Source organism: Melospiza georgiana, chromosome 1 (genome assembly GCF_028018845.1).
Source record: "Melospiza georgiana isolate bMelGeo1 chromosome 1, bMelGeo1.pri, whole genome shotgun sequence".
Taxonomy (NCBI): Eukaryota; Metazoa; Chordata; class Aves; order Passeriformes; family Passerellidae; genus Melospiza; species Melospiza georgiana.
The window spans coordinates 71,149,389-71,166,348 of record NC_080430.1 but is presented as its reverse complement, the minus strand read 5'-3'; the positions used below and the strand labels follow the sequence as shown (position 1 = coordinate 71,166,348).

The 16,960-nt window shown below is 39.2% G+C and overlaps 1 protein-coding gene across 1 annotated transcript in view; it reads right to left on the bottom strand.

The window, feature by feature from the left end:
- The window catches only part of DUSP22 (dual specificity phosphatase 22), a 43,232-nt gene that overhangs the window by 13,910 nt on the left and 12,362 nt on the right, over window positions 1-16,960 (bottom strand). Inside the window, exon 3 of the mRNA XM_058038620.1 lies at window positions 15,432-15,514. Coding sequence (XP_057894603.1) covers window positions 15,432-15,514 — 83 coding nt within the window. The remainder of the gene's footprint in view (window positions 1-15,431; window positions 15,515-16,960) is intronic.

Sequence of the window (16,960 nt, the reverse complement as noted above, 5' to 3'; positions counted from 1 at the left end):
TATGGCACCAGCATATAGCTTAGTCATGCTTCTCCCAAGGCTCAATAGTGAGCTTCTAAAAAAAGGAGCATCTTTACTAAAAAGATCTAAACTTTTTTAAAAACACAATTGTTCTTACATTTCTAGGAAAATTAAGCTGCATCTTCTCCTCCCCTTCCCTTTCTCTGAACAGATGTTACAGCCTCAAATTGTGATATGCAGTTTCTTTTAAACTCACACAATCATTTTTCTTTACCCAGCTGATAAACCAAACAAAATTTATTTCAAAAAAGAAACATGTTTGTTGTATAGATGCTGTTTTTTTCATTTTTGGAAACTTTCAAGAAGGACAACCATAAAACTCGTGCTTTTCATCCACAAAATTAGCCTCTCTTTCTTACTCAGCTATCATAATAAATTACCAGATCAAGTAGGGAAGTTAGATAACCATTTCTGATGCATTAAAAATGTTCCTGGATATATTTAAAACAACACATCTACAATCCTACACTACTGCTTTGCATTGTCAACGTTCATTTCAACTGTCATTTTATTTGCAGAAATTTTTTTGCTCCTATGACTGTTATGAAATGGAATAATTTTCAAAGCACATTTAGGTGACTTCTCAAATAGGACTTCCAGAATACAATCGGCAGCTCAGACACACAAAAACTACATTATTCATGGGAACTCCATTGAATTATCTCAGATGCTGAGTTATGAATTCTTCACATGCACTTGTAAAAACAACAACTCAAGCAAAAGGGCCATTACAAAATACACCTAAATCTATCCTTTTTTAATGATGCACACTCCTGTATTACTCCGGTAATAATCCCACATGTTCAACACCACACATAGAAAGTCGGATATTTATGTACAAGAGATCCTTTGCCAAAAAGGTGGAACACAATCTGCACCTACCAGGCATTTTATTTGCCAGCTGGGGAAAGAAGAGGAATTTTCATTGCTTAAGTGTGTGGCTACCTGAGGCAGCATCATCTACACCCTCTTTGCTTCGCTGGCTCAGAAACCCCTCCATATTTCCCCTATATACACTTTGTTCCTTCACTTGCCATTGCACAAAGAGCCTTTTTACAAGAGATCCAGACCCCAGCACCATGACACACCTCTGCAAGGTGCACAAACTTCACCAGTATGTCAGAGAGATTGTGGGAAACAATCAGAAACAGTCAGAAACATTGTGGGAAACCTGGAGGGCTCCACAGCCAAAAGTTGATCCAAAACAACTTGTACAGACACATTCATTTAGAAAGTAAGTGTAGCAGCAATACTTATATTGATAGGCTGCTGAGCCAAGGATAATTGATTATATTGACAGATTAATTACGATAATAAGCATTTGTATGACACATCTGAGAGCTTTATGTTGGACACTAGTATCACTTCAATTGAGTCACTCCAGTAGAATGAGGGCTTGAGACCCGAAAGTAAATTTACACGCTATTCTTTCCCCATCACCTCTAGCACCTCCATACCATTGAAAATTTGAAAATTGAGGGCAGGAGATGGGTTAGCTCTGGAGTGCAGTACATGCCAGAAGGTTCTCTCCTCCAGCACACACTGACGCAAGTTGTTCCGCAGATTTCAGAGGCCATGGCACATGCTGAGTGCTTTTCACAGGCTGAGTGCAGAGGGGCTTTCAGATTGTGCTCACTCTAAAAGCAGAAGTAGCACCCAACACGAATTTAAGACCCGCAATGTTCCTTTTTTTGTCATGGCTGGTTAGTTCCAACTACTGCAAGCAAGCATGAAACCAGCCTATGAGAGACCACACATGGTCCCAATGGCTCATCCAAAGCCTGATCCTGGACATCTTCTGCACTTACAACTTCCAGTGAAGCCCACAGCACACTTTTAATTACTGGGCTTGCAAATGCTCAGCATCAGCCTGTTAGCTTTATTAATACATCTTCTCAGAAAGGAGATGGTTCAAGTTACTGGAATTTGGTATTTTGACTGATGTATATCACCTGTGTTTTTGGAAGGCTGTGGTGATGGACTCCTCCCTGTGAGGAAATAATCACACACTCAACTCAAAAATAGTTAGAGGTGGGATTTCAAAAGTACTGTGCAGTGACCTAACCCATCTCCCACAAAAATCAACATTGAAACTCTCAGCAACTTTGAGCCAAACACTGTTTGGCCAGAGTTGGTAACTCCTGAGGATCCCACCCTACTATCTAGTTTTGCTTCTCTTGGTTGAAATAATAATTATAATAATAGGATCAAATACCATTCATCATAATTGGATGCTTGAAATACAACATCACCACAAGATTGTATGAGGCAGGTATTCATGCATGAGACTTGGGATTTTTTGTGTAGATATTCTTACATTGATTGCTGGAATTAAGATTTTCCTCACACATACTGTACAGACTTTCTTTTTTTTAAACATATCAGCAATAGGAAGACACAGTTGCTGAACCCTGCTGTTTGTGACTCTTTTTGGAAAAAAACTACCCAGGGTCATAATATTTGTGTATCTGTGCCCCAAGACACTAGCGTCTTACCTGTGCACATAGCCTGCAGGTACTGTCAAAGGAGGTCCCCAAAGGGACCTTTCAAGCAGAACAGTTTATGCCAAGCAAACAAACAGCTAACTACAACATTTAATATAGGGTACTAGCATGCAAGTAAGACAGAAACACCACTATTTTCTTACCTAACACTTTGTTTGCCATTCTCAAACTGCAAAGCATAAAATGTTAGGTGGCAACAATCATTGGAACAGTGACTACAACAGAGTAGCTAAATCAAAGACTGTTAAAACCAGCTTCTTGTGAAAATTTCAACAGGCTCCAAATTAGTCTCTAGTCAGCAGTTTCATTAAATAAACCTCAATCCAGTTGCAGATGCAACATCCTAGTTGAACCAAAATCACATACTAATAAAGATGGAAAGACAAATACAAATTTTACACCAACCACATGGAAGTCTTTATTTACCTCTTTTTAAATTAAGAACACTTTGTTCCCTAAGAATTAAAATTCTGTAAAATTATTCAGTGAAGGAAGGACAGAACAACTCAAAACAGGCATTGTGCCAACTTCAGCTACATACACTAAATTAGGAGCTACAGAGCAGCTCATTTCAAAACATGGTTTTTATTCGAAACAAAGGAAAAAGCTTGCAAAGCCTAAAAACTGATGAAAAGAGAAACATCACTTAAAATCCTATACAAAGTAATACATCCCCTTTATTTATTGCATATTCTTACATATATATTCTTATTCAAAAATTTCTTCAGCTGACAACTATGTCAGTCATGTTTTATCTCTCCAAACACACTTTTCCTCAGAGTACCCAATTAAAATCTATTGCTCCAGCCTTTTTAATTACACAGAATCTATGTATATTATTAGGTAATATAACATGCCAAACATATGGAATGGGTACAGACCCAAGCTCCTAGGGCAATGAGATGCTGAACACAGCATTTTTCTGCTCATCTCAATTCACTACTACTTTCCACTTCTTACTTTGAAATCACTACACACTTTCCATTCTTCATCAATCACCTTTACCACCAAACACAGCTACCTTCCAACACACACACACCAGACTTTTTGCTTATCACTTACATGGCGATCCTAACTGATGCCCCCGTCAAATGAAAGCAGTGCTTCCATTTCTTTTGGTTATTTAATCAGTTATCATTGTCCCAAAAAAACCCAGTAAAATAAAATATAATTTACTTTTCTGTTTTCTGTTTCAGCAGAGTAACCACCAAAACTAGATTTCTCTCGCAGGCCCTGAAACTGAGTGCTGCAGTTAAACCGATACAGTGAGAGCTAACAAAACTATGGTAAGTATTCAGATTTCAAGATTGTCAAAGCTGAAACAAGAGAGAGTAAAGTAAAATTTCTAAAATTCACTGTTGTTTGAGAAACAACAACACTTTCATCACTGATTCTGGAATTAATAAGCCAGTTCTGTTGCAGTGAAGATCAAGGGATTAAACCAGATTTCAGGTGCATACATATATATGCCGAAGCTTTACACTACAGTCAATAACATATTAATGGAATTCTGTCAATATTCAAACTTCTAATTATTTTAGAGGTTGATTTACTAAGGTTGGAAACTGAACAGTTTTGTCACATTTGGAAAAGTCAGTAAGACTAAAGAACAAGACTCTCCCAACATCATTAGTTTTTTAAAAGGATGATTACATCTTTGCTATTAAAACCAGTATTTCATTCAGTGCTCAGGAACACAACAGTCTAGTATAGGGAAAACTCTCTTTCTATTCTACTTAAACAGAATCTCATTTTTAAAACTCCAACTTCATTTTAACAAAACTTGTAAAAACTGGCATTTGGGGTTTTCTGGAAGAACTTGTAGAATTTTGCAGTAGCAGAATGACATATCTCTAAGTGCCAAGTGTCAGCTAATGGATCAATGACTGAAAACAGGACCTTTGCAGAACACACACAAATTCAATTATACAATATCGAGAATTGTACAATATCAAGAATGATTTCGGCTCTGAACAGGATAAAGTGCAAAAAGTACTGCAACACAAATGCAGCACCTATGGAGAAGGCTGCTACTTTGCAAAGATCGAAGATATTCTGAAGTCATTGAGAATAAAAATCAGTTTGATTACATCTTAACTATACTAATATAAGCTTTATATGTGAAAGGAAACTGTCCAGTGATTCTTATATAAAATGAACACTCACAAAACAGCTTGCACAAGAATAAGAAGGACAAAAAATGCTACTCATTATTTCATGTTCAGTGGGTTTTCCATTAATGTTTTTACAGACGTTTTTCAGAATATCATCTTTGCCGCTGCTGTACATACATTTCTGAGCTTCTAGTTAGCATTGGAAGCCTGAGTCTAGACTGTCAGATTTTAAAAGTTGAGGAGTTTTTCTTGAGGGAAAGAACCTCAAATTACAAAATTTCTGCTCTCCAAGAGCAAAGAGTAGGGGGAAGGGTCTGTAAAAAAAAAGTTTAAAAAGAGCAGAATTGTATTTTTGGCATTAAACTCCTCTATTTAAATTTATGTAAAGATATCATCAACGATTTCCAAGAATTTTTTTTTTAAACATAAAACCCTAAACTTATATTTGTGAACCGAGATGCAAATAGAAAACCTCCAGCACCTGGCAAGTTCTTTCAGGTTAGTCAAAAACCATGTGTTAATTTGAGTCGTCACATCAACAGATGAGGACAGGAGGACTTATTTTTGTTTAGGGGCATTTCAGCAAAAAAGCTAAAGTGGGAAACAGCCAGCACAAAGCTTCCTCAAGCCAAACCAATGAGAGTTTATAAAGGGTTTAGTCCAGTAATGTACCAAACTGAACCTGCTAAACTGAAAACCGTTCAACCGTTTGTTTGTCCTTTCAGTTACTTTCTGTAGCAATCACCATTAGTGCTGATTTTGTTAATGACTCATAGAAAATGCATTTGTGTTTCAGCCTAGGATAACCACTAATTGACTTGAGCAAATAACACACTCAGGTATGGCTTTGAAAAATATTATAAACAAAATTGCGATTACATGAACAATGTGAACAGCAGCAAATGGGATGCCTCTGCAATAGAATTCATACGTTTCATTCTTGCTATCAGGAATAAAACAATTTCAGAGTTTTTTACAATGCTGGTTCATAGTTTTCTAAGGAAGTAGGCTCAGTGACACTTCTGAAAAGCTACCTAAGGCTGGAATGTGCCAATCACAAATAGAAAGTGTCCTGTTAAAATCCTCCTTCCCCATCTCTCTTCTCTAAAATTAAAAGAGGCAAATTTTGAAAATTTAAGAATTTTTTTTAATTGCACAGAGTTGTGGTTATTGTTTCTAATTCTAATCCCGAATTCTTGTTCTAACCTGTCTCATGAAAGAATGCAGAGTGGGAGAAAACACTAATGACTTTGTATTAAATTGTAGCTTATCTCCTTCAGGACACACCAAGAGTATTTACAGGACTTCAGCTGAGAGGAAGGACTTTTGTTATTCTGCCTAGACTATAAGATTTATTCAAGCTCCCAGGCATGTCAGGGCATATCTGAGCACTACCAATCACACTTATTCCTGAACCCTCAAGGGGGTCCCTGAGTGCTAAAATAAAACAATATACCAACTGCCTCTTTCTTTAAGGGAATGCTGGAACATGATCACTACACCTCTGGAATAAGCTCACTTGACTTTTTACAAGGGCATACAGTGACAGAACAAAGGGCAATGGGCTCAATCTGAGAGACAGGAGGTTTAGATTAGATACTAGAAATAAATTCTTTACTCTGACGGTGATGAGACACTAGAGCAGGTTACCTAGAGAAGCTGTGGATTCACCATCCCTAGAAACGTTTAAGGCCAGATTGGATGGTCTAGTGGAAAGTGTTCCTGCCCATCCGTGGCAGGGGGGTTGGAACTAGATGATTTTTAAAGTCCCTTTCAACCCAAACCATTCTATGATTCTGTGATTAGAAGCGTGGGTTAACACATTCCACATTGTGTCCTCTGCAGAGGCAGGTCAGAGCACTTGTCCTGCTCTGGATAACACTATAACCAAGCAATCAGAAACACCAGACATCTACAGGTCTCAACATCCCTCATGCAAAGAGCTCACCACTGAAAGCTCCAAGCAGTCTTCATCCTCTCCTCCCTGCCACCTGCCATGACAGGAATGTGTGTCCCTCGACACATCATGTGTGATGAGCAAGTCAAACTGTGAACTAATTTAGCACATCACCAGAGCAGCCTCTGCCAGGGGGACCCCATCATGAAGGCCTGGTCTGACACACTTTAAAAGCTGCTTTGTGCAAGTCTGCTGGTGGCTTCTTAGTGGGCTACTGGGGTAATATTTGAAAAATTAGTCAGAGCTGCCAACTTCACAAGCAGAATCAATGCCCCAGACAGGGCATTACTTCAAACTAGAATCCCCTGGTGCTGCTACACCTGAAAGAAAAACGGTAGCTGTTTTGCTCAGCATGGTCTTCTGAAACATCTCATGAGGGGAAACCTTTACCATGAAAAGACAGTGAAACATCACAGAGGAAGGCTAAGGGGTTTTGCTAGAAGAAGTGCTTGTACACTTTCTCTTGAAGTTAACACAATGGCTGAAAACCAACAGCTTCTAACACTGGTGATATATGAGTGCTACAGATGGAAATGCAACAGTCCAACTTGACAAAATTATTAATTTATAGAGCTGGTCTTTATACAACAGCCATGACCTTGCTATATGATATTAGCACCTCTGATTTTGAAGGCTGTCTTGCCATCTCCCTCTTTAACAGTTCCTGTAAGTGTTTGGGTTGGATCTCAATGACAACAGAGCCTATACATGTTGCCCAGTGATACCCAGCAGGGCCTTCAATTGTCATGTCATCAAGATGCAATTTTCATATATGAAAGGCCTTTTACAGTTCAAGACTTCTGCATGCTATCCAATATTGCAATACAGTTTTAACAGATTGGCTGTTTTCACTTCCTGAGCAGTATCTCTCCAGAATAAACATATGTTGATGTTTTGTGTTTTGTTTAAAAAAAATAAAATTACAGCTGATTGGTTTCCCAGTATTTCCCTTTTTAGTTACTTCATGTTAAGCAGTGATATGTCTTTGAGTCCAGACAAATGCTTTCTGGACTAGAATCTGTGTGAGGATAGGCCTCAGAGAGTGAAAGATGAACAGATCAAGGGCAGCCCTGCCTAGAAGGACTTGGGGGTGCTGGTGGATGAAAAGCTCAACACAGCCCAGCACATGGACCTGCTGGAGAGAGTCCACAGGAGGGCTACTGAGATGTTTAAAGGGATGGAGCACCCCTCCTAGAAGAAAAGGCTAAGAGAATTGAGATTGTTCAGCCTGGTAAAGATAAAGCTTTGGGGTATCCTAATTATGGCCTTCTAGTCCATGAAGGGAGCCTATAAGAAAAATGGAGAGGGACTTTTTACAAGAGTATGTAGTCATAGGACAAGGGAAAATTACTTCAAACTGAAAGACAATAGGTTTAGATTAGATTGTAGGAAGAAATTCTTTACTGTGAGGGTGAGACACTGGAACAGGTTGTTCAGGGAAGCTGTGGGTGCCCCATCCCTGGAAGTGTTCATGGCCAGGCTGGATGGGGCTCTGAGCAATCTGGTGTAGTGGAAGGTGTCCCTGTCCAAAGCAGGCAGTTGGAATGAGATGGTCTCTAAATTCCCTTCTAATCCAAGCCATTCTCTGAATCTATGACTACAAAACAAATCACTAAAGCAGCTTTCAGCACTTCCAAAGTTATCAGTTGGGGAAACTAGGGGCATAACACAGGATTCTTTTTCCTTTTTTTCAAGGGTAATTCCTTTTATACATACACATAAAAATATTAACTCAATCTAGAAAGTGCAGACATGAGAGAAAGAAGTTTCCCCAAACTTTTAATAGAATTAAAGAATTAGAAAACTTAAGGGAGATAAGGCCAAATTTATCATATTAAGTGCTTACTGCATATATTATAGGTTTCTACAATCAGAACCTAAATAGCTGCAAAAATGCAATCCACAAACTGTGCTTAACAGATTACCTGCACTGTGCCAGAGCTGCCAGTTCAGTTCTTCTAAAACAGCTGACTTTGCTTTCTTAAAAAAACACACATGTATAGTCTAAAGATCATGGGTAAACATGCAAGATTATCAAGCTCAGCTAAAACTGCATTAAGACTTACAACATTCAGCCAGGCTTGAAAAATATGAAGCAAGATTCCATATCTTAATGCAAACTGGTATGAATCCATTATCTATACCAGGTCTTCAGGCTATGACCATTGATCTTATAAACATTTCTCAGTTTTTCATAAGTGTTCATTTAGCTCCTCACTATCTTCCAAAGGTCTGAATTTAGCAGCCAGTTGTACACTTTATTTTTAATTCATAATCTTGATTCAGCACTTCCTCTTGTGATTTCCCCAGTTGCAAGCTTCTCATCCTTAATACCTTATGAAACAGGTATATCATAGCATTCAGCAGTGATTAACCTGGTGCAGAGAAGTTATACATCTTCTCCACATCATCCTTATTTTTCCACAACTTCTATTCCTCACACTTACTGGTTCTGTTCCAGTTACAGCATCTTTTCATTGCCTGTATTCTATTAATGCATTTAACTGTTTACTTAGGGAGTATGAAAGATTTTTCTAAAAGATCATCACAGAGCTTTTTAACTGTTGTGCCCTTTCAGTTCCCTTTCAGACTAAGTTTTTGAAACCCTATTTCTATTAGAATAAAAATTTTACAATTTGAAAGGAAAAAAGTATTTAAAATTCTTTATAAGACAACCTGTCTGAGAAGTTCTTTATTTCCAAAGACACATTTCATTTAAGTTGTGCAGGCTGCATAAACTGATAGACTGGACAAAAGAGATTTAAAAATCATAGATTGTGCCAAGTTGGAAGAGACCAATCAGGATCATTCAGTTCACCTCCCCACACAAGACACCCCAAGAATTACACCATATTCCCTGAAAGTGTTGTCCAAACAATTCTTGAACTCTGACAGGTTTGTTACTGTGCCCACTTCCCTGGGGATCCTGTTCCAGCGCCCAACTACCCTCTGGGTGAAAAACTTTTTTCCTGAAAACCAACCTAAACCTACCCTGACCCAGCTTCATGCTGTTTCCTTAAGTCCTGGTCATGAGAGTGAAGAGATCAGTACTTATCCCTCCACTTCCCCTCCTGAGGATGCTGAAGACCACACTGAGGTCACCCCTGAGTCTCCTCTTCTCCAGGCTGGACAGAACAAGTGACCTCAACTGTTCCTGATAAGGCTTTCCCTCAAGGCCCTTCACCATCCTCATGGCCTTTCTTTAGACACTCTCCAATAGCTCAATGTCTTTTCTATATTGTGCTGCTCAAAACCCCACATTAGTAGTTCAGCCAGCAACCAGCTTTTCTCTGCCTTCCCCATCCCTCCACCCACCCACCCACCCTATCAACACTTATTTAGGTAATCAAATTCAGGAAAAAAGAGGGGAAAACCACTGCTCTGGAGACAGCATGTACCAGATTAAGACAATATCGTTAATAGCATCAGAATACAAAGGAAAAACAGATAACTGTCCTCTTAGGGTGCTCTGGATAACTGCAGAATGACGGGGAAAAGATCAACTACTGAAAATAAAAACCAAACAAATATTCTGAAGCCACAGAAAACAAAGAAAGAAAACTGACGTGCATACAGAGGCAGCACACATGCAAAAAGCTAATCTTAATGCAGTTCCTCATTAACCGAGGGAACAACTGAGAGCTTCTGTGGCAGGGGACAGTACAGGCATGCCCACACGAACTCTTGTTGATTTAAAACCTACATTACTGTGATCATTATGATGTCTACCAGATGAGTGCAGCATTAAAGCCTCCTGTGACACAGCAGGAGTCAATCTGACAATGATAATGCTATAAATAAATTAATGCCAAAGGACTCCACAATCACAGGCGACTGGTAATGGGATTCATACATTTACTAGATCAAACCCCTGGTGCAGGTCAAGAGCAGCAGCAAGATTACTGGCAACTGACAAATGTGTGGTGGACTGTGAGAAAGAAGCTGCTGGTTTCAGTCCATTTCCTGACTGATGGACAGGTGTCTGCAATGCTCACAACAGTCACCACAACTGGCACCTCAAAATGTCTCAGACAGACCGAGCACTGTGAAATGCTCCGGCTCCAAAATGCAAAGCGTAAAGACTGCTACAACCCAGCCTCACCTGAATCCACTTCCACACAAAAAAGGAGCATATGAGAAAACCCACCTGTACCTCTGGAAATATATTCCAGCAATAACCTACTCACTCAAAGTCTTGCCTCTTTCCAGTCTGAATCTGAGACACGCTATTTGCCAGCCACAATGACATACAATCCTGATATGGACTTTCCACACAGAAATGGGACCCACAGAATGCCTATCCATCCCTGCCTCTCTTTGGGGATGACACCTCCCTGGGACAGGGTCTGAGCCCCTGTTTGACAGGAACAACTCAGTACTCCTCCCTCTCCCAGGCCTCACACTGTCCTCCTTCCTGCTTTGCAAACAGCAGCCACTGCCCAATGCAGCATAGGAAGCATTCTTCCTTCTACCAGCATTTAAACTCATGGTTGTGGGGAGGAATGATAAGAGAATGAGTAAGAATGCTTGTAAATTCAGCTTCTTGGACATGACTGTGCACCACAGCCTATATTTTCCAGAATGAGATGCAGCTGTTTTCAAGCTGCTGTACAATCCACATGAACAGTCTATTTAGTTTGGGTCCATATTCATCTCCATATAAACCCCAGAAGAGAGTTAAACACCTGGAAAATCCAGAGACAAACACCTCAGTGGACTGCAACCATATTCTTCTGTTAAGATTAACAAGATTTACCTTTACATACCTTAATTTGAGCAACTGGAACAAAAATTTTTGTCATTTGCAAATGTGCTGAGGGTGTACTCGATCCGTCTATGTCATTGATGAAGATATTAAACAGCAGTGGTTCCAGTACAGACCCCTGAGGGACACCACTCATGACTGGTTTCCATCTGGACATTGAGCTATTGACCCTCTGGATGTGACCATAAAAGCAATTCCTCATCCACCAGACAGTCCAGCCATCACATTCACCTCTCCAATTTAGAGAAGGATGTTGCAGGGTACTATATCAAAGGCCTTACAGAAGTCTAGACACGAGACAACCTGTTGGATGGATCCTACAGGCCACTGCCAGACATGCTATTATCTAAAGCAGACTTGGAGACATATTTCCCCATGTACATTTCAGTGTCTCATATTCTGAATAGAAATTTTAAAACCTAAACTAATGGATAAATAGAATAGAAAAAGCAGGTGGCAAGAAAACTAATTATTCTCCTCTGTTCACGGCTCTTATGTGGATTTATAAAACATCTGTGAGTGTCCCATGGGCAGTCATCCAAAGTGCTCTGAAGGAAACAACTTGATTCACCAAGGCTGCTGCCCCTGTGCATCTGAAGGAGCACACGTGGTGCTGCTGGACACTGCTCTCACTCATTACATCTGAAATAACAAACCTGGTTCTATATGGCATGCACACCTTTCTCTTGGACATGCTACCTTCTACCCATAGGGTTTTCCATAAGATAGATATTTGTATCACAGGAGATATAAACATGCATCTTTAAACTACAAAATTCTCACCAAACTGCCTAATATCCTGTGTAATAATGGTACACTTTGTTGGAAAAATAGCCTTAGAATGCTCTCTGAATATATTTCAAAGTCAGTTTTATTAGAGGAAAAACTTATTTGAAACATTTTATGCAAAAGAACTAAAGAATATGGAATATAGCAAGATAGTTCAGGCCAGATTTTGGCAAATTTTTTCCATTGTAAATCACTTGAAGTCTTTCAAACAATTCTGTATCTTCACTTAATGCAAGCTAGCCATGTCTAAAGGTGTAAGAAGTCTTAGAATTCAACTACTTTTATACCTACTTTTTCCTGTTGTTCCAGTTTGAAAGTACTCATGACTTCCTAAACTTTGATTATGAGCCACCATGAATCAGACATCCATAAGGGTTTGTAAACGGTAATTGAGATAATGTCCAAAAGCAAATTTCTATAAGAAAACTTTTTTTAAAGTATATCTCAGTAGGCACATGTAACCTAACTAATATAATACGTTGTTGTGAAACTCTTCAATCATTTTCTAATAGCTTACTAACTTAGATGGAACAGAAGCAACCTATACCCAAAACCTAAGTCACACAGGAAAGCATACTTTTTAAAAGGTACTGTGAGCATTTCAAACAACCAGGTAAAAACAGTCTGTAACATCACATAGAGGGACAATGCCTCAAGTTACTGCAGTAGAAAACAGTTTTACAATCCATAGCAAGTTGGTGTTCATCGCATCGACTGATGTTTGTTTCCATTTCTTGAGTATTGCATTTTTGACTATGAATGACAAAGAGAGATTAGGCATTCTCATTCTCTACCCACAAGACCCACTGTGCATAGAATCAGTACTTCTGATAAACCACTTTAAGTGCTCCACTCAGATGTATTATTGCATCAAAACAGGGATGAAACTTCAAAATCTGACAAGCAAGATGTGGTTAATTTGTGACTTCTGAGAGCTAAAGCATGCATCCATATTCTTTGTTCCATACAGGGTCAGACAAGACCAAATACTCTTTGATAACATGCTACAAATACAGTACTGGCTTTTCAATGTCTAAAAACACTTACCTTCCTTAGCATGCACAGAAAGCTTTGTCTAATGAATTATTTGTAGAATTTCCTACAGGTTCCTACATCTCCTACAGGACTAGGGAATTCTGGAGATAAAATATTCTTAGCTAAAGACAAAGGCAACTACTGCAGAAGCAAAGGCAGCTTTTGACAGGTGATCAGCATTCACATAAATGCATACACATGAAACAGGGAATCTCAAGGAAAAGACATTTCCTCATCACTGCAATTGCATGTTTAGAAGTCTGAATAACATCAGATGATTTCTGAACAAAAAGTAATCACTTTCCACAAGTGAAATTTGGGGAGAATGCTAGTGAGGGATACAATTAGGGAAAACATTTCTATTTGATTTCAGTGGACATGAGAACAATCCCCAAGCACAATGTGGACACACAAGCTGTAAACAAACCCACCTAAAACCTGGCACAGATGTAAATAACAAAGGAAGTAACCAAACCTAGCAAAAGTTTTCTAGGCTTTTGTTCCTAAACAGAAGCATTCAGTCACAATCACGGCAGTAAGACCATGACTGATGGTGTAATCAAAATTAGCTCAGCTCCCAAAGAAATGGAATTTGAAATCCTTACACTACTTTAGGAACTGGGGAGGAGTTTTAAGGGAACTATACTGTATGCAGAGAAAATCGAAGGCACAGTTGGAAGCAGGGGTGATTAAAGCAAGTCCATCCTCAACCAGTTATATTGTTCATGCGTTTGTTCATGTGCCACTGTTACTTTTGAGACACTGCTGTGAACCAGATTGGGAACAAAGCTGGGTAAACATAATCCTTCATGACTTTTGTGGTGGTAACTAGAGGAAGAAATGGTGCCCTGGTTACATTTAAACCACAAAAGTTCCCGGTTCTATTTACCATGCAGTCTCACAAACAGATGCATCACCACAAGCAAGGAGGTGGTGTGTGGGCTGCCAAAACTACCACCACCACCACCATCAGAAGCACTGGCCTGAGGCTGCAGCTGATCCATACCATGCAGTTGGTCTGTCTTCCTAGTTTTCTAATCATGATAAAACAAAACAAAATTCCATTCATTTTAAAGACCAGCACCCTAGAGGCAACATGGCATCTCCTTTACTCAGCACAAAAGTTTATCTCTTCAACTAAAAGCACTCCTGAAATTCAGTCTGTTTCAGACTTAACAAGCATCAGGCACAACACAAGTCAAATGGACAGTGTAACAAAGCTAACAGCTAAAGCACATTTATAAATCTGCTTCAGCACATTTATAAATTCAAGGTCAACCCAGAGTTCACCATTACCTTGATACTGGTGTTGACTGTGACTGCTGGGGACACCTCTCATTTGGCTAACCTATTGAATTGCCTGGGAGAAGTGGAAATTCTGTAGTTTAAGAACTGAAATCACTGGAGACATTTTGCATGAAGAAAAAGAAAAGTGGAGATTCCCACCAGCATATGAGGGCTAACACCAACTACTGCCTTACCCATGATTTTGCCACATTTCATGAGAAGTGGAATGCAGGGAAGGAATGAACAAATTTTAGAGGATAATAGATCCTGACATAAATCAAATAGCCAGATTTTAAGATGTAGCAAAGCCCAGGCAGACTCTCCTCCAAGGTAAGCTGATGTAAAGAAGAAATCATAGCATTCCAACAAGAGAGACCTGTATCCTGCTCCCAGCTCCCTCTCTGCTCAAGATAACACAGTAAATACGGGTCTTCAGATGAGTTTCCCTTCAGTAAAATGGGAATAATACTTTATGTAAAGTTTTGGAGACTACAGATGCCCTGCTATTTTAGATCTATTATGTGAGGATCACTGGTTCCTCCTACACTCCAAGCCTAAATAAGGCAATTTGACATAGAAAAGGACTGCAAACCCATCTGCCAAAAAGACTGAAGGAAAGGGCCCAAGTACACAGAAGGGTTAGTACTGGGGAAGGAATGTTGTTTATGTGATGCTTTAACTCCACACAGAAGGAAACTTACCTTTACTATTAAATTAATAACATAATCCCATTATTGTGTTATACAGATTGACAGTGTAGTTCTCTTCCCTTGTCAGTTACATTTCTTGTTGTTATAACAGCAGCAACAACAAAACCTGTGGCTGGATCTAAAAACTACAGCTTTCAAGAAAATCAGTCTCAAAACATCAATTGCACAGAAAAAAAAATTAATCCAAAGATGACTATGACAGTCAACTGCAAAGGAATGATTTATTGTGGAGTCCCCCACAACTCTTACCTCAAGCATAGGGCGGGCACTGTCATGGATTGAAAGAATGTGCGTAATGTTATTCTTACTCAATTGCTCTACATCTCGGGCATCTGTGACAGAGGGAAAAAAGGAAGATAATTTTTTTAATCTCTTGAAATAGCATTCGCATTGTGCATGTTGAAAAGTTACTTATTGTTGATACATTTCCTTTTGAAGCAGCATATAGTCAGGCAAAACCTCAAATGCAGCTGTTCTAGAACATAATCATCAGAGTGGGTAACGGGAAGACACACTTCTAACTCCAAAACAAATTATATACTATATAAAGACCAAGCTTAAGTGACTCAGGAATGTGTTCTCAAGTCAGAAGTTTCAAGTATTTTGCATCTGAAATGTAAGTCTGTGCATGCCTGTGCACAGGTGATGGCCATCTGAACGTGCACTCAGAGCTGTACAAGAAATATCTGACCTCCTCTCTACCCACAAATCCCCCTTCAGGGAATACATTTTCACTTGGGAAACAGACCCTGTGATATCCAGGTCTGAGAAGGGAAGCCAACCATACCACTTGAATTGAGGTCTCTGCAGACAAGCCATGACAATAACAAGATTCTTACTTTCTGTGAACCAGCAGAGAAAAATGTGCATTCAGCCAATACAAATGATAATTTTAAGTCTAAAGAGAGACAGGTGATAAATATATCAAATGTATAAAAAAGCAAAATGCTACAGCAAGGAAATGCAGTTGTGAAAAGGTGGTTCCTAGACCTGTAACCAAGGGGTTTCAGACATTCAAAACTGGAAAGAAAACTGAGGTGACTGAAAATTTGATGCTAGATACGGCAACACCATGGGCTTGATTCTATGAGAAAAAAGGGTAAAATAGACTATCTGTCATCAGTGAGCAACTTTCCCCATATCAAACTATCAGCAAGTCAAAGAACAACCTGAAAGAACCACCAATACAGGTCAAAGTTAGCTTGTGCCCATCTACTTTTGACCTTTTTGCTAGAGAATGGCACAGCACACCATGGTAAGTACAGCAGTGGTTTTGTGATGGGAACACCTGCCTTCGAAACCTGCCCATACAATCTTTTCACATTAGCCTGGTTGCACACAAAAAGAGAGCACTGACCACAAAGGTTTCGAAGCGGCTCTCTCTAGGTACAAAAATAATAGCATCACCTGTATGTTCTTTATGTACAGGCAAGAGTTCATTTAGCATCTCTTGGGTCGTCTTATCCACCTACTATAAAGTTTCAATTCTCTACAGCACAAAGAAGAGCTGGACATTTAATTATACTGCCCCATAGACAAGATTCAAGAGAGCACAGTAACAAGCAATGAAATTTAAACGTAATCCAATTATGCAAGCTTCTCTACAGCTAATAAAATGAAGAAAATAGTTAAAACTGCAAGGATTTTATTCACTACTGCTCAAGCCTGTATGACCAACACAGATGCCTAATCCTTCAGGAGAGAATTAACACAAATTCTATCTGAAACAGAATTAAAGCCTAGCTTCACAGAACAAATAAAATTTCCTAAAAATCTCA